Raw genomic sequence first — 17,349 nt, 5'->3', positions numbered from 1 at the left:
AGACGTGCGGCAGGGCAAGGAGTCTGACGGGCGGCAACCTGCGACAACATATAGGTGGAACGGCCAGCCGCAAGCCAGCCGCAAGCAGATGCCGCCATGTGTTGCTGTGGGGAAACATATTATCTACGGATCCGCTCATCGCCCCGGATGCCAAGAGCCAGCGCATGCGGGTAGTCCGCGCCACCGCATGACCTCATGGCGGACAGGCCGTCGAACGCTGAGGACCGGCGGGGCACGGTTTCAATCTGAGCTGCTTAGTCTCGGTGGCACCAGAAAGGGCGTCACCTGCTGCAGCCCACAGTTGGGCTTTCCATACCGTATCATGTCCAGCACATACCGGGTACGCGTGTGCACAACTGAGGATTTCAATCCTTGGATCCAAAACGTCAACAGCCGTGTGTGAATGTCCAGTCTTGAGTCATGACCAGTCTTTGGTTGGAGTCTTCGGCCCCCACACATGCGAGGCTACATGATGGTATACACAGTTACACCGCACCAACACACGTAGCACTTCCAGACGCCCCGGGCGTGCATTCCGGGTTGGAGCGCAGCACCCAGGTCCCACACGCACGCACACAAGCACACACGCACGCCGCACGCGCAGCGCGCACGCGCGCACGCACGCACGCGGGCCGTCACTTAGAGATCAGCAAGTAAAGCGCACGCCATGAATGGGGTCGCCTGTATGTGCAAGTATGTACCCACCAAGTAACCCACATGATCAGCGGCACGTCCAGTTATTGGTCTTGCTGCTGACAGCAGGTGTGGCCCCGAAGGCTATTAGTAAGCAAGTCAACCCGAGTCACAGAAGGTAGCCACCTCCGACCACCACATGTGGCAACAGCAACTACAGCCACGCTGCGTCCACCCCTCCCTCCACCCAGCTACAGCCGCACCGGCCCCTCCACACGCACGACCGCTATCGCCGCCGCCCGCTCGCATGCCGCCGCCGTTGCCTCCGCCGCTTTCGCCTGCTGCTCCGCAATCCACTCCTCAACGAACCTGAGAGGGGCAGCGCGCAGCACGGAGTGTGTCAGTGTCACAGTTGCACACACGTACGTGCACGCGGCACCTTTCCGGCTAGCTCCCAGCCCCCCACGTGTCAGCTCCAGTCGAAGCCCTACCCCAACAAATCACCCTCCAACAAAACACTCCCCTTCCCGCACCCGCCCGCACCCGCCCGCACCCGCCCCCTCCCCCCCTCCTCAGACCCACCTGTCCATGTCCGGGTGCTCCAGGGAGGCGTCCCCGAACGCGTCAAAGTACTGGCTGCCGTTGTAGCAGTAGCCGGGAGGCAGCGGCTCCCAGGCGCGCGCGGCCCGGATGGAGGCGCGCTGCTCCGCCGTCACGTCCGCCGCACAGCTAGGCACCTCGCCGGGGGCGGCTGCGGCTGAGGCGGCAGGTGCCGCAGCAGCTGCAGCTGCAGCTGCAGCCGGCGCCGTGGCGCCTCCGGCGCAGCGGCCCAGTAGCCGCCGCAGCGCAGCCTCCTCCACTGCGGAGCCGGTACCTATGAAGGTAAGCTCACCGCCCGCCTCCGACTGAGGCAGCTGCGGGCTGCCCACCACAACGCCGTGTCCAGCACTGCCGCCGCCGCCCAGCGCCCACTCGCGGCTGCGCAGGACGGCGCCGCGGCTGCCAAGCAGCTCCCACACGCCGCCGGTGCCGCTGGCGGGGGCGGTGGTGGTGGTGGTGCCGTTGGCGGGGGCGGGGGGCGGCGGCAGCCGCACGCAGCCGGTCACGGCCACCAGGCCGGGCACGGCGGCGGCGCTGTCGACGGCGGCGTCGGCCAGCGGCAGGGCGGGCGCGGCGGCGGCGTCCTGCGGGATGCCCAGCCCGCGCAGCTCTTGCCTGTGGGTGTGTGTGGGGGTTGCAGGTGCTGGTGGAGTGCAGGCGGGCGGGCACTCGGTGGCGTGCTGCTGACGCGTGCGGATTCTGGCATATATCACAAAGGTTTGGAGTAAACCCTCTTATCTTTGTCGGGCGCGGCCGCAGCTACAAATGGGGCCACCCGTCACTCACTTGAGCTTGGCGACGTCCAAGGGCCCCTCAAACGCCACCCGCACCGCCCGCAGCGGACCCAGCAGGCCACCGGCACCGCCACCCGCCGCGCCAGTCGCCGCCGCCAGCGGGGCCCACCGCCGCGCCGCCGCAGCGCCCGGCGCGCCGCGCCTCGCCAGCCGCTCTGCTGGCGGCGGCAGTAGCACCTCCCGCCCCAGCAGCAGCTGCGGCCGGCCTGAGCGCACCGTGGGCACGCCCGGCAGGCGAGCCGCCACCAGCGCCGCCGCCGCCGCCGCGCGCGCTGCATCCACGCCTCCCACCACCGCCACGTCCACGTACCCGGGCGCCAGTTGCGACAGCGCCCCCGCCGCCAGGGCCGAGCGCGCCGGCTCCTCCTCAAGCGTCTCACCCGCGACACACACCACCACCGAGTGCAGCTTCCATGCCGCCAGGCCGGCTGCTGCACTGGCAGTAGCAGCCGCGCCGGTGCTGCTGCTACTGCCGCCGAGCATGGCTGCGGCGAGCATGGCCAGCTGCTCGGGCAGGCCCACGTGCGAGGCTGTAGCAATGACCAAGTGCTGCAGCGGCGGCTGTGCGGACAGGTGGCTGTGGCCCGTGCGGCGGTGCTGCATGGCAGCAGACAGGGCCGTCGCAAAGTCCGCGGCTGTGAGCGGCCCCGCAGACGCCGGCAGCAGCGCCACGCGCGCAGACGCCGCAGCGGCGGCGCCGCCACCCGCACTGCCCTCGGCGGCTCCACTCAGCATGGCCGCCAGGGCCGCCGCCACCGGCGCCTGGTCCGCCCCCGGCAGGCCGACCACCAGGGCCAGCCCGATGGGCGGCTCGGCGGCAGTAGCAGCCGCGGCCGCGGGCGGGGGCGGCTGTAGCAGCAGCGCCTCCACGTGAGGGTGCGTGCCGTTGAGGTGGCCGCGCAGCTGCGAGGCGGGTGGGTGGGTGCGGGAGACGACGTGTGTAGGGTTGTGGCGTCAAGGCAGATGCGGTAGGTACGCCGGTCATCTAGAGGTACACGACGTCAAGACAGGCGGCCGCAGCAGAACTCGCCCCAGGTAAAGCCGTACAGGACACTACCGTATGCTCAGGGGAGCATGTGACTACAGCAAGGGAAAAACCAAGGCTTCTGCCAGCCCCCCCCTCCTCCAGCCTGCCTCCCTGCCTGCCCCCGTGGCCCCACCTCGCTGTCATCCAGTGCGCCCAGCGCCGCCTCCACCTGCGCGTCCGCCGCCACCAGGGCCGGCCAGGACTTGGCGGCGCCACCCGCGGCCGAGGACTGCGCGGGGGCGGCGAGGGCGGGGGCGGCGAGGGCGGGGGCGGCGAGGGCGGGGCGCAAGGGGGGTCAGGGCCATGAGGTCGGGGAGTTGGCGTGAGGCAGGCGCGATTTGAGCAGCCCGCAGCCAGCTGCTGACACGTCGCAGCCCCGGACTGCAGCCACATCACTTCACGCCATCATGCACCGGGTGCGTGACCTTCCCTTTCCTTCCCTTCCCTTCCCTTCTCTTCTCTTCTCTTCTCTTCTCTTCTCTTCTCTTCTCTTCTCTTTCCTCCCCCCCCCCCCCCGCCCGCCTGGCCGCCCGCCCGCCCGCTCACCCGGATGGCGAAGGCGTGCTCCACGTGCAGTGCCGCGGGGAAGGGGTTGGGTGCGTCCATGTCCTTCAGGTAGCTGGCAGCGCCGCCGTCCGGGCCGCCACCCCCCTCCGCGGCGGCGGCGGCGGCCTCGCGGCACGTCTGCTGCCACGCCGGCAGCACAGTGGTGATGATGAAGCGCCGGGCGGCCTGTGGGCACGGCCGGCAGAGGACCCAAGACACAGTTGGCAAGTTGAGCATGCCGGCACGTCACGCAAAGACCGTCGCAGTCGGCTTTCTCGCCGAGCGGTACACGACTGGGTCCGAGCCGCATCGGTGCCCCACCAACCCGGCCCAGCCCCGCCGCACGCCCCTTCTCCACGCCCCTGTCCTCCAGGTGCCTCCACCCCCTTGATGTCTTCTAGGTGGGTATTCAACGTGTGCCTAGTCTGCATTGCTAGTTAGCACGTGCGTGCGTGTGTTTGAGCCTGGGTGGCAATTTCGAAGGCGGCTACTGTCAGCACCGCCCACACGCGCAAGACCGAAGAGCTCATCGCCTTCTTTCTACCGGTTTGCGGGATGTTTCGCTGGGAACCTGGGAACTCGGTGCATTTCGGGAATGGGGACCATTGTCGCGTGCGCACTCCGTTGTCAAGCATCGACCACGCTCTCCTCCTCGCTCTATTGCATTGGGTTTGGTTTTTTGGGCTAGTATTTACAACCCCCCCCCCCCCCCCAGCCCCCGCCGCCCTCACCGGCGACATGGCCGCCAGCGCCAGCGCCAGGTGTGTGTTGACGGTGAGGTGTGCCGCCGGAGCCAGGCCGCACGCGGGGCCACTGCCGCGGAACACCACCGCCTCGCCCAGCGACGTGCCGGACAGACCCGAGCCGCCGCCCACCTCGCCCCCGCCGCCGCCGCCACCCAGCGCCAGCGCCGCCGCCACCGGCAGCTGCTGCATAGTGATGGCCTGCAGGCCGCCGCCGCTACCGCTGCTACTGCCGTCTGCGGCCGCTGCTGCTACAGCCCCGCCGGCTGCAGCTGCTACTGCCCTGCTGCTGCTGCTACTGCCGCGCAGGTCCAGGGTCCACACGGCCCTGCTGGTGGCCTCCACGAACACCAGCCCCGCGGTGAAGCAGTACAGCGTGCCCGCCAGCGCGGGGCAGGCGGGAGCGCCTGCAGGAGCAGATCGGTATCCATGAATCCATACTTGCCCGGGTCGCAATCCCACACTCGCACCCCCATCAGTACGGTACCTCCCCCGCACCCACACGCCCCGCCCCCGCACCCCCACCGGTGAGCAGCACTGCGTCGTCGCCGCCGCCCAGCGTCAGCAGCCGGCCCAGAGCCTCCTCGGGCGGCGGCCGGCTGGGGGCGCCCGCAGCGGCGCTGTGGGCGGCAGCGCCGCCCGCGTCCTCCTCGACGTCCTCGTCGTCCTGAAGCCGATGGCGAGAGGCACGGACGCGGGTGCCCATAATTTGAAACGACAAGAGCATATAGCCATGTAGCAAAACCTTTCACAAACTCGTAGCCATACGCCGCACGTAAACCCACTGGCACACACACACATGCGTGCGCTGGTAAATTCCCTTCAGCACACGCATACGCAGGCCCCCGCTCTCCCTGGACGGCTACCCCCAAAAAACCACGCTTTTACCTCATCGCTGTCGGGCGGCGGTGTGGCGCCATCCGCCGCCGCCGCCTCCTTGTTGCGCGCCCGCACCCGCGCCGCCAGCGCCTGGCTGTCCGCCGCCGCCACCGCGCCCGCGCGCCGCGACTGGTCCCGGGCCAGCTGCGACTGCGACTGCGACTGCTGCGGCTGCGGGGCGGCACCGCCCGCCGCGCGCGCCGCCGCGCCGCCTGCGTGTGTGTCGGAGTGCCATGGCCGGGGCAGGCGTACGTGCACTAAACATCACCCGTGTCAGTTTCACACAAGTGCGTGCTGGTATTAAACAACACACGGCACTCGCGTGCTCGCTCACCTCCCACCACGGCTCCCAGGCTGCGCAGGGCCCTGCCCGCCAGCTGTTCCTCGGGCCCACCCGCCGTCACCGCCACCAGCGTGGGGATGCCCTCCGTCAGCACCAGCAGCTGCGGAGCGGCGGCGGCAGCAGCAGCAGCTGTAGCAGTTGTAGCAGGCGCGGGCAGGTCGATGAAGGTGTCTCCGTACACGAGCCCGCCCAGCCGCTGGCCGGCGTACGGGCCGGAGGTGGAGCGGGCGGCCACGTCGGGCAGGCTGAGGCGCAGCACCTGTGTGTGTGTGTGTGTGTGTGTGTGTGTGTGTGTGTGTGTGTGTGTGTGTGTGTGTGTGTGTGTGTGTGTGTGTGTGTGTGTGTGTTAAAGAGCACAAGGAAAACGTTGCGTAAAGACAGTGTATGCGATGCAGCGTGTGTGTGTGTGTGTAAAAAAAACGAAGCCCGCCCAGACGGCGCGCCGGAGTTACTGACGGATACCTGTGTGTGTGTGTGTGTGTGTGTCTCTTAAAACAACAACACAACGATGTGTGTGTGTGTGTGCAGGGGCAGGGGCAGGGGAGGGCATGTGGCCGTGGATATGGGTGTACACAGCCCAGTATAGGTCACAGCAGCACGGTGCGGCTGGGAGGGCCAGATCCTTTTCAAGAACTTGGTTCACATTGCAGGGAATGACGACACAGGGATGAGCAGTCGGTGCCTGAGCTGTACCCCTCAAAGCTGCTGTTCGTTGCACCCCTCGCTTTAATAACCGCCTCCACCTCTTATGTACGTGGGGCCCCTTCGTGTCACCGCCCCCCCCCCCCGCCACGACGCCTGAGTTAGAACCCCTTGCAGCCCTCGCGCCCGCCCCTCCTCGCCACGCCCACCACCGCCACCACCAACCCCCCCCCCCGCTGTGCACCCGCCTCGCACCTTGAGCTGCCTGCTGCCGCGCACCGCCGGCGCCGTGACGCGGTTGGCGTGGTCCCACTGCAGCAGGCTGAAGCGCAGCCGCCCCGACAGCGAGGAGCCGGAGGCGGAGCCGGAGCCTGCGGGCAGCCGGCGTGCGGGCATTGCGATGATCATTCAGCGGGTAAACACACACACATACGCACACACACACACATACACACACACACACCGGTACAGGACACTTAGCAAGGGTCAGGCTATGCGAGCGTGCGAGGACCCGCGGTTTGACCCGTGCCGCATATCCGTACCCGCACTGGCAAATCCACATGTGCACGCCTCCCGCAGTACACGGTTCGGAATGATCCACGCCCACGCCAAGTGCGCGCCGGATGCGTGTGGGTTGGATGCAGCCTAGCTGCACCAGACGCCACAGCACCCTGTAGATGCCTTCCTCCCTCCCTCGCCGCGCTCAACCCCCGCCCGGCCTCACCCCCCGTCTCAACCCCCCCTCCGCCTCAACCCCCCCTCCGCCTCAACCCCCCCCCCCCCGCCCCTGCCTCACCCCCCGCCGCGCCCAGCTGCTCCGCCCGCCGCGCCAGCACCTCCTGGGCCACCGCCTTGGCGCTGAGGCCCGTGGCGTTGTCGGCCTGCGCGCAACAGGCACATGCACACACAGGTTTGTGTAATTAGAGATGTCTGTATAAGTGTGGTTTCAGTACGGTATGCACATCTGGTCGGATGCCCACCAATCAAGCTGTCCAACACCGCCGACGCACCCGCAACACGACGTGCCCAGCCCCCGCTCTTCCCTGTCCCACCCACCCAACCCACCCACCCCCGCCCCCACCGTGGCGAAGTGCGCCATGGCCGCCCGTGCCGCCTCCACCAGCGCCGCATACAGGCGCATCAGCCCAACCACCTCGGCCGCGGCGGCGCCCCAGCCGCCCGCCGCCAACACCTGAGCAAAGCTGTAGCCCTCCTCCGCCTCCGCATCCAGGTCTACAGGGGGGGGGGTGTTACAATCATGATGAGTTAGGGAAGTGGGGGCAGACAGGGAGGAGGAGCCGAGGAGGGTGGGCGTCAAAGAGTTGTGTGCGGGGCAGTGAAGCGGCAACACACTGTGTGTGTGCGGCGATTGCTCGCGCGCCGCCGCCGCCCCCCTCACCCGCGAACACGTCCCGCTCCGCCGCGCCCCTGCACAGGAAGCAGGTGCGGGCCGCCCTGAGGCCGCTGCGCGGATCCGCACCCTCCACCACCGCATGCAGCGGCGGCAGGCCGGGCGCGGGACCGCAGGCGCTGAGCGGCTCGGCCTGGGGCGCCGCGGAGTCGTCCGAGGAGCGCGGCCCGAACACCACCCGCGGCGGCAGCACCACCGTCTGAGGGGCAGGGCAGGCGGCAGGCGGCAGGGGGGGTCCAGTCACTCGGGGGAACCCACGCACCCACTCCGGCCCCTGCTCGCATGTTCCTGCGCCCCCTCCTATTGTATGTTGGGCACGATACACACAAGGCTCCCCTCCCACTCCTCGTCCAATGCCTCCTCCTCTCCCCCCTTCCCCTCCTCCCCACTTTCTCCCCACCTGCTCCACGCCCGGCACCTCGCGCAACAGGCCGTACGCGAAGTAGCCCACCAGCGGCTCCGCCACCTGGCCGCACATACCGCGTGTGTCACAGGGAACCAAATCAATGTGTGTGTGCGTGCGTTAGGGAAAGCACAAGGGGGTGGAGGGAGGATAGAACACGACAAAATGGGTGGGACGCGTGAGTCATTCAAAGGCTCAGGGCCCCAGCTACTGCTACTGCTGCTACTGCTGCTGCCGTCGCCGCCGCCCGCGCACCTGCTTCTCGCTCAGACCGCCGCGCTGCCCCGCCGCCTTGCCGCCCAGAGCCTGGCGGGTGCAGAAACACATAGGGAAGGTGGAGCAGGTGGGCGAGCAGTGTATGCGCGTTTGTGTGGGGGAGGATACATTCATGATTAGGTAAGGCGGGGGGCGGCGGGGAGTTTGACGGAGGCGGGGCACCACATGGCACATGGCAGGAGGGCGGCCGTACGACGTGTGAGGAAGAAGTTGACAAAGGTACAGCGCGGCTGCAACCACCCTACCCACCCTGCCCATCCTACCCACCCACCCTACCCACCCTACCCATCCAACCCACCCTACCCGCCCACTCCACCCTCTCCACCCACCAGCAGCATCTCGCCCCAGTGCTGCCGCAGCGCCGCCGCCCCCTCGCCGCCCAGCACCGCCGCCGCCCGCCCGTCCAGCTCGCCGTACAGCGCCGCGTCCAGTGCCGGCTGCACGTCGTACACCTGTGTGTGGGGGGGCGGGGGAGGGGGCGGATGGATGGAGGTGGAGAGAGGTGAGAAGGATGGGGTGCCGTGAGGGTCTGCGTTATGGCCCTCCAGGACTTGCCTGCTGGGAGCAGGCATGCAGCATCAGGCATGGCGCGCAGTAGGGCAGAGGTTGGCTCCAAAGCCCCTTCCACTTGCCAACTATGTGTACCTCCACCATCCCCACCATCGCCCCCGCCTACCCGCCCCGCAGCCCCCTCCCCCGGGCATCCACTTGTCTCTAGTCTCGTACCGGGAGTGTTGAACACCCCCCCCCCACACACACACACACACCCCAGCCCCCACCTCGAAGTTCATGGTGAAGAAGCCGCTGCGCCCCACGCCCTCCAGCCCGTACGCCTGCAGCAGCGGCCACCGCTCCAGCGCCACAAGCTCGCCGGCGCCCAGGCGCGGCAGGGCGCCCCGCGGCGCGCCGCCGTTGGCAGCAGCAGCCCCAGCCGCAGTAGCGGCAGCAGCGGCAGTAGCAGGAGAGGAGGAGGCGGCGGCGGCGAGGCCGCAGGGTATGCCGAGGCGCTTGAGGCCGCGCAGCATGTGCACGAAGCAGCCCAGCTTGTTGTCCTCCAGGGCATCTGGGTCGGCGGCCTCGGCGGCCGTGGGGCCCAGCAGCCGCAGCGGCGCCAGGTGCGGCAGTAGCAGCTCGCGCAGCCGCTGGTGCAGGTCGGGGCTGGGCACGTAGATCTGGTGGGGTAGGGGGAGGCGGAGGGGGTGGGGGAGAGCAGGAAGGAGAAGGGGTAGGAGGCAGGAGGGAGCAGGGAGGAGCGGCGCAGGGGGGAGGTGGTTGTGTGATGGGACAGGGTTCAAGGCAGGTTGGCGAGGTCCCGTAGGGTGCAGCCGATGCCCAGACCCGTAAGCAGACAGCAAACAGTTTGCAGTGGCAGAGCAGAAGTGCATGGCTGGTCGAACGCCGGCGTTACTGTACCGACAAGTTGCTGGCTGGCTGGAAGTGAGGGGGGAGGTGGTTGGAGCACCGGTGCGTGGGAGGTGCTGGTGCTACTGGTGCACAGGCGACACAAGCCAGGGTGTGCAGCGGGGTCGTATCAGGCGGGGCCCGTGTGAAGGCGGGGGAAGGGACCCGCGTGGACGTGGCGGCATGGCGTGGCGTTGGTCGTGAGACGCACGCCTTTCCTCCGGCTGCCTCAGCCATGCCCAGCCCAAGCCCCGTCCCCTGCACCGACTCGCCTGCACCTCGCCGGGCGTCACCAGCACCACGGCGTCCTCCAGCTGGTCGGCGAGCTTGTTGACGTCCAGGGTGTCGCGGTTGCTGCGCCCCTCAAGCAGGTAGCCGACGGCATGGGTGCTGCGGCCATACTTGCCATCGACGCCCGGTACCAGCAGAATGCCGTCAAGGCCGTAATGCCTGGCCAGCTGCTGCAACCTACGGAACCTACTGGCTGCCTGCGCTGGCTCAAAATCGACCGGGGCCATGACGTTTGACGGAACTACCGTCTTGGCTGTCGGAGTCAGCGCTTAGGTTGTTTTCGTGCCTACAATAATGCGCCTATAGATTTGGAGGGCTCTCCTAGTTCGGCATGTCTGAGCTCCGCGCGCGCGCACTTGCGGTTGGTTGGTCTTTCAGAAGGTCATGCGACGAATTCATGTAAATGCAGGGTTTGCAGACAGTCAGGGTTTTACATGCATGTTTGTCCTTTGGAAATCCTTGGGGCGGAGAAGAATCCTGCCGCATCACCCCCATCCAGCAAGTTTTTATGGCTTTTTTGCACCTGTGCCCCTCAACCATTTGCTGTATGGTGTTGATTGCACATCTACTTGCATGCATAGCAGATCGAAAACGAAAACCCAAACTTTTGAGTTATGCCCCTCCTTCAGGCCCACGAGCCGACCGCTGAAGCGGCATGGTCTTGTGAGGTATCCGCAGCTGGCCCGGCTTGTTGCTCCAAGCGCTTACAGCTGCTCCGGCTCTCGCCCAGCAGTAGGCCCTCGTCCTGCTCGGCTCGACTGCGCTTCCCTCGCAGCGAACTCGGGTTCAGCTGGTAGAGCGAGCTGCTCGCAGCTGCCCACTCCGGAACGTTCCTTGCATCCTTAAGCGCAGATATATCTACAACCATTCACTTCTTATCCTTTAGTAGTCCTTAATCAACCAGAGCTAAGTCCAGGTCGACCCGGCTTTGGCACGCCGCGCCATCGTCCGGCCCGCCCGTGCGCGCGGGCCCGCAGGCGCCTGCTGGCCCTAGAACGCCTCTTGCTGAGGCTCTTAAGGACTCAGGCAGGGGCATGGCATCGCTAACCAAGCGGCTGATGGGCGGCTGGACGGAGCTGCACGGAGCTGCAGCCAATGGCGACCTGCAGCGGGTGCGGGCCCTGGTCCTCAAGAGCCCCGCCGACATCGACAAGGTCAACAAGGTGCGGCGCGCCCCGCCGCACATGCAGCGGTTGATGTCATTGTTGGCAGTACTGATATCATTTCGGTCCCAGTGCCATGCGTAGCGTGTGGTATGGCAGCAGGGCTGAACGCAGGCGGGGGGGGCGGGGCGGGGCTGCTTGCTGCCCGCAGCGGCAGGTGCCCGGGGGGGGGGGGGGGGGCTGTGCGTCAGACCTACCCAGCTAGAGCCGGCGTGTGGCTCAGGGCTGCCATGAACACAGCCGAAGGGGCGCAACCGAGAGCTTTCCGCTGGTGTCACGGCCCGGAGCAGCTCCCCAGACCAGCGGCAGGGGCAGATGCCGGCAGCTGCGATCGCCGGCCCACCGCCCACTCAGCCATTTCCCAGCAGCGGCCTTAGTGGGCGTTTCCACTCGTACCGCTTTTCCATTGCGAAACCCACCCATATCGGCACTCACCCATTATGACCACGTAAACCTCCCTGCCTGCCCCCCTATCTGCCTGCCCCCCGGTCTGCCTGCCTGCAGGAGCGGCAGACGGCTCTGATGCTGGCTGCCGGGGGGGGCTGGGACGCGGTGGTGGGGGAGCTGCTGGACAGACACGCCGACTGCTGCGCGCAGGACGAGGTGAGGCAGGCGGCAGGCGGGCGGGGGCGGCGGCGGCGGGGCCGGAGGGGGGGGGTCCTGGGGATATTGGGTGTGTTGGGAGACGCCCATGTCCGCGCGACGCAAATGGTAGTGCGCCGTGCCGTGTGGGCCATGTGGCCACGACCGCCACTCGACCCTGCCCCTGCCACCTCGCCGCCCACGCAACCCTCTCTCACGCAGCCCCCTCAGCCGCCTCTGCAACCCCCCCTGGCACCCCACATGCCTCGAGCCCACCCACCCATCCCTCTGATCCTGCCACCCTGTCCACGGCACCCCACCCATGCATCAGGCGGGCCGCACAGCGCTGCACCACGCCGCGGCGGCGGGCAAGGCGGTGGCGGTGACGGCGCTGCTGGGGCCGCGCAACACCAGCCCGCCCGCGGACCGCGCCAAACTGCTGGCGCTGCGGGACCGGGAGGGGCGGGACGCGCTGGCGGCGGCGGTGGCGGCGGGCTGGGTCGCCACAGCGGAGGCCATCATACGGGGTGGCGGCGACGCGGCGCGCAGCAGCGGCGACGCGGTGAGCGGCGCGGGGTAGTAGGCCTGGCTGGGGGGCGAGGGCCGGCTTGTGGGGATGGGCCTTGCACCAGGAGTCGTGCACCGAGAGCCGCGTACGGCATGCATTCCGTGTGCCTTTCCCCTGCCGTTTTCTACTTATTGGTTTCGTCCGTCACATCCTACCTTATTTCTGATGCCATCCTCCTCCTCCTTGGCCATGTGCCCTCTTCCCACCCACCCCGTCAGTCCGGCTGCGGCCTGTTGCACCTGGCTGTGGCGTGCGGCCACACCCACATGCTGCCGCTGCTGCTACCCGCATGCGGCGGCGCCGCCGCACTGGAGCGTCGCCACCCAGCCACCGGCGGCACGCCCCTGCACACCGCCGCCGCCGCCGGCGCGCTGCCGGCCGTGGAGTGGCTGCTGGGCGCGGGCGCCAGCACCACCACACGCGACAACGCCGGACGCACAGCGGCGGAGGCGGCGCTGGCGGCGGGGCAGCACGCGGCGTGCCGGGCCATCCGCGGCAGCAGCAGCAACAGCAGCGGCAAGGCGACAGCGGGGTTAGGAGCCAGCGGCGGAGGCGCAGGCGCAGGCGGAGGCGGGGTTGGGGTGGTCGGTGCGGGTTCGCTGCCCCCGGCGGCGGCGGGCACGGGCGCGTCCAGCCATTCGCTGTATGGCCCGGTGCCGGGGACTGGGAGTGGGAGCGGGGGTGGTGGGCTGCAGCCGGCGGCAGGGGCGGCGGGAGCAGGGCACCCTGCCCCCGCCGCGGCAGCAGGCTCCCTGCAGCCGCCCTTGCCAGCCCTGCAGCCGCAGCAGTACCCGCAGCAGTACCCGCAGCAGTACCCGCAGCAACAGCGGCTGCCCGCCTCGGCCGTGCCCTGGGCGCAGCCGCCAACGCCCTCAGCAGCGGCCAGCAGCTCGGCGCACTCGCTGGCGCCCCACGGCACCGCGGCGGCGCCGCCTCACGCGACGCAGCCCCAGGCCGCCCCCGCCACCTATCCATACACCGTCCCCGCATCCCAGCAGCCCCAACAGCCCCAGCAGCTGCAGCAGCCGCAGGCCGCCGCGTCTGGGCCGGGTGCGGGACGGATGCAAATCCCGAGTGAGCCGCCGCCGTCTGCCTACTACCCCACCCCGCCGCCCGGAGCTGGCGTGTACTACTAGCTGCGCATCGTGAAGCGGATGGGCAGCCCTTGCGTCAAAGGAAACATGACGGGCGCACACGATGCATGTGTGTGTGTCGTGTGTGCATGATTCATTAGCCGACCGCCGCAGGAGTGCAGGAGTGCGTGTAATATGTGTGGCGTTAGGCAGGAGTGGTGGCAGGCCAGCGGCCCAACATAGCTTCCCAGGAAGACTGTCAGACATTTTGCCGTTGAGTGTCGTGTATGGATAGGAGGCGTCCCAGCATTCCTGCATGCGTTCCCGGTCGTGGGATGCAAGGCGGCGGCGACGGCCCTGCTGCCCCGCCCGCTGCGGCGTGTGCCGGTGGTGGCTGGGCGATGCATGCCCTGGCGGCGGTGCCAGGACTCAGCAGGACAACGCGGGTGCGAGTTGGCCTCCGGCTGTTGGTGACAGAGGGCGTTGATGGATGTTGGGCCCTTGTTTACAGTTGGAAGGTGGGCGGCACCGTTTCGGCTTCCATGCGCAACTGCCATACAGTGTTGTAGAGGTTGTTGCATTCACGTGCAGATGCATGGACTGTTGCGATGCGGCGCAGCGGGCCAAACTGCAAGCCTGCAAGCCAGCGCCCATCCCAGCGTATGCCGTACCCGGCGGACCCCCGTTTCCTGTGCACAGCCCCCGAACATTCTCATCCCCCAAAGTGTCAAAAGGTCCGTTGCCCCCCTCTTGTCACTCAAATGAACACAATATGTATACGGTAATACGGTAGGTGCTGGACTGCTGGTTCACATTCCACCGTACGGTACTGGACGCATCCACTCACCAAACGGCAAGGGACAGTCCCCCGCGGCTGCAGCCCTGCAGCCCAGGGGGCCGCCACGAACAAACGGCACGCTCCGGGCACGAAACCCTGACGGCCTAGACCCCTCCCTTTCTCTGGCGGACGACTGCCCAATAATGCACGAGATAAACGAAATCGAATTGTCATATAGTGAAACCGATTGTCCATCCAACTACCACAACGCCAAAAACAGCTGCTGTATGTTATGTGTCACACACACACATGACGACGAATGAACAACCCGCCATGGCTGGCTCAACCCCACGTGGCTAGCTAAACCCCTGAACTGCCGTGCCTAGCTACAAGTCCACGCCCATGTAGGCCAACCAGCCGCCTATGCCCGCCGCCAACGCACCCACCGCCCCCAGCAGCACACCCGGCCGCCGCGCGGGGGGGCAGATGTCCACCACCTGCACGTGTGGATTGGAGTGGAGTGTCGTGAATTGGATTGGAGTGGAGGGGGTTCCCAAGTAGGCGTGAGTGGGCATGCTTGCGTGTGTGAGCACGGCACGGGGTGGAGTAGATGGGGGATTCCAGGCATGACTGGTGGAGGGTGCGATGTGAGCTGGGGGCGTGCTGCCTCAGGGCAGGTAACACACGCAGTACGGCAACGTGCTCGAGCGCCGCACCCCCCCAACGCGGTGCGCCTCACAGCCCCGCAGCCCTGGCACATGCGCGCGGCACATCATCTCGCGCACGCTCTCTCACCCTCAGCCCGTCCGCATCCGCCTTCACCGGCCCCTCCTTCGCCGTCCACGCCACGGCACGTGACACCGCCGCCGCCGCCGCAGCAGCAGCCCTGCCGCCTGCTGCGCCCGCCGTAGGCGCCGCTTCTGACTCCATGCCGCTGCTGCTGCTACTGCTGCCGGAGCTGCTGCTGCTGCTGCTGCTGCCCTCCTCCGCGCCCGCCCCCGCTGTCTGTGCTGCAGCGGCTGCTGCCGCTGCCGCCGAGGCGGGTGTGGGCGGCGGCTCCACTCGCACCTCGTAGTGCGGCCCCACCAGGAAGGTGAGCAGGCTCCCTGCGGCGGCAGGCAGGCACGTGTGTGTTGAAACACGAAACAAACGCTCGACCCACGCACGGGTGTGTGTATGTGTGCTGTGTGTGCGCAAGGGCAGCAGTGTGAGCTAGCCCTGAGGTCGTAGACAGACAGGCGTGACAGAAGAGGACACAGCGATGTGCCGTGGGCACGTGTGTTGGATCATGTGTGGCTGTCAAAGCAACATGTCCGCCACAAGCACGCAACCCCTCTGCAACCCCTTCCAGCTCCACCCGCGCGCACCCGTCCAGAAGGCTGCGATGAGTCCGATCCACGAGGCGCTGCGGGAGGCGTCGCCGAACTCCAACAAGCCCTGGTGGGGTGGAAGCAGGCCATGGGAGGTCGGGCATTGCAGGCCAGGCAGTGCAGGTTAAGGCATTGCAGGCAGGGCATCGCAGGCAGGTGACCTGATGCAGGCACAGGCACAGGCAGGCCCGCAATGGCACCTCCGCACCCACCCACCCACGCACACCCACCCCCCACACCCACACGCCCACACACACGCACCTGCGACGCCACCACCAGCGACCCCAGCACGTTGAGCGCCCCCCGGGCCCGGGAGCTCATGCGCGCAGACAGCTTGATGCTCCAGAACGGCAGCAGCTCAACCTCCGCCTCGCCCTCCTCCATCTTGCCGCCGCCACCAGCCGCGCCGCCGCCGCGCCGGCGGCCGCTGCTGGTACCGGTGCCGTCGCCGTCGCGGGAGGAGAGCGAGGCGAGCGGGGCGCCGCCGTCAGACTCCGCGCCATCACGGCTGCCGGTGGCGGCCTGTGCGGTGTGTTACATAGCCGTGTTGGGCAGGACCGGGATCGTTTGGGGGTGTGGTTTGCCGGGAAGGGCGAAGGTGCGGGTGCGGGTGCGCCCCTGAAACACGCCCAGCCCTGAAATGGGGGCTGGGGTTTGCATAGTCGGGCATTGTCGCGGGTGATGCATTGCGGGAGTAGTGAAGGTGGTCATTCGCACTGGGCGTACTCTCTGCAATCCAGTCTCGCGCCGGACACGGACGGCCTGCTCGCCCCACAACCCAACCCCGCGCGCCAATCCCCAGCCGCCAGCCTGGCGGCGGTGGCCCCAACGGCCCCCATGGCCCCAGCGGCAACCGATCCATCCAGGGGGTCCCCAGATCCACCAAGGGACCCACTCGGTCCACAGGGCTCACGCAAGGGGCAGGGTGGCGGCCACACGCACGCCCGCCCCGCCCAGCCCACGCCCAGCCCGCCCTCACCGACGGCCCCAGCGACGCCGCCACCGCCTCCCGCCGCGCCTCGCGGGCGGCCTCGCGCTCGCTCTCAATGCGCTCTTCCAGCGCCTGCGGGGCAGAGGCGGGGACACGGGCGCGGTGGTTGGGTGCGTCAGCGGGGCGGGCAGCGGGCATCTCCGTCTGGGCGGGTCTGGGAACCAGGGTCTGTGACACGGCAGGTAGCTGTGCAAGGGCGCTGTGACTACGGTGTTTCATTCCGCCTTGCTGAACTGCGGCGGACAATGCAATGCCCAGCAGCTTGCGGGGCAGCCCAGCGCAACACGAGTTTGCTCCTCCTCGTCACCCCTCCTCCACTCCGTTCATGCCTCCACCCCTCCACCCCTCTACTTATCCTCACGCCGCCAGCCGCTCACCCAGTTGCGCACGTAGAAGGCCACCAGCGCCCCCACCATGCCCGCCGCCGCGTTGGCTGGGCCGTAGGTGACGGGCAGCTCGCTACCCACGGCGTCCGCCAGCGAGCCACACAGCCCGCACAGCCAGTACACCGCCCAGAACTGCAGGTGGGGGACGGGGTTACATTCATGGGGCGGGGGGGGGGGGTGGAGGTGGAGGTGGAGGGGGTGTTAGAGGTGGAGGTCAAGGTGGGGGGGTAGGCCGTGCATGGAGGACGGAGTGACCAACTCGTGCGGCATAGCCCGCGCTCCTTGCTGGCTGCCTGCCACAGGTCCCAAGTGCGCCCCGCCCCGCCCCGCCCTTCCGCCGCTCGCGTGCAGCTGGGGCTGCTGCCTGGATTTCCCAGCCTGCCCCCTCCGGCCCTCCCTCCCACCCTCACACTCCACCACGCGAGTGTGCTGCGCCTCACGCACTGGGT

The 17,349-nt window shown here is 68.2% G+C and overlaps 3 protein-coding genes across 3 annotated transcripts in view; 1 reads left to right on the top strand and 2 right to left on the bottom strand.

Annotated features, from left to right (window-relative positions):
* Positions 1-116: 116 nt before the first annotated feature.
* CHLRE_11g467556v5 (uncharacterized protein) lies at positions 117-10,378 on the bottom strand. Its single transcript, XM_043067307.1, has 18 exons — positions 9,971-10,378; positions 9,077-9,469; positions 8,627-8,749; positions 8,277-8,327; positions 8,019-8,084; positions 7,607-7,817; positions 7,289-7,440; positions 7,004-7,088; positions 6,463-6,578; positions 5,557-5,824; positions 5,232-5,434; positions 4,869-5,010; positions 4,332-4,750; positions 3,601-3,786; positions 3,188-3,283; positions 2,020-2,930; positions 1,216-1,848; positions 117-1,002 (listed from the first exon to the last, which is right to left on the bottom strand). Exons 1-18 carry the CDS (start codon positions 10,214-10,216, stop codon positions 885-887), a joined length of 4,419 nt encoding a protein of 1,472 aa, XP_042919307.1. The 5' UTR covers positions 10,217-10,378; the 3' UTR covers positions 117-884.
* A 160-nt stretch (positions 10,379-10,538) lies between these two features.
* Positions 10,539-14,814, top strand: CHLRE_11g467555v5 (uncharacterized protein). Its single transcript, XM_043067306.1, has 4 exons — positions 10,539-11,152; positions 11,657-11,755; positions 12,066-12,296; positions 12,521-14,814. The coding sequence occupies exons 1-4, from the start codon at positions 11,024-11,026 to the stop codon at positions 13,436-13,438; spliced, it is 1,377 nt and encodes a 458-aa protein (XP_042919306.1). The 5' UTR covers positions 10,539-11,023; the 3' UTR covers positions 13,439-14,814.
* A 2-nt stretch (positions 14,815-14,816) lies between these two features.
* Positions 14,817-17,349, bottom strand: part of CHLRE_11g467554v5 (uncharacterized protein) — a 4,862-nt gene continuing 2,329 nt past the window's right edge. Inside the window, exons 6-10 of the mRNA XM_043067305.1 lie at positions 16,892-17,032; positions 16,503-16,586; positions 15,785-16,045; positions 15,521-15,590; positions 14,817-15,259 (exon numbers count right to left, since the gene is read on the bottom strand). Coding sequence (XP_042919305.1) covers positions 14,889-15,259; positions 15,521-15,590; positions 15,785-16,045; positions 16,503-16,586; positions 16,892-17,032 — 927 coding nt within the window. The 3' untranslated portion in view covers positions 14,817-14,888. The remainder of the gene's footprint in view (positions 15,260-15,520; positions 15,591-15,784; positions 16,046-16,502; positions 16,587-16,891; positions 17,033-17,349) is intronic.

This window comes from Chlamydomonas reinhardtii, chromosome 11 (genome assembly GCF_000002595.2).
Source record: "Chlamydomonas reinhardtii strain CC-503 cw92 mt+ chromosome 11, whole genome shotgun sequence".
NCBI classification, from domain to species: domain Eukaryota; kingdom Viridiplantae; phylum Chlorophyta; class Chlorophyceae; order Chlamydomonadales; family Chlamydomonadaceae; genus Chlamydomonas; species Chlamydomonas reinhardtii.
Note: the sequence above shows the minus strand (reverse complement) of the source record. Positions and strands in the feature narration are given on the sequence as shown.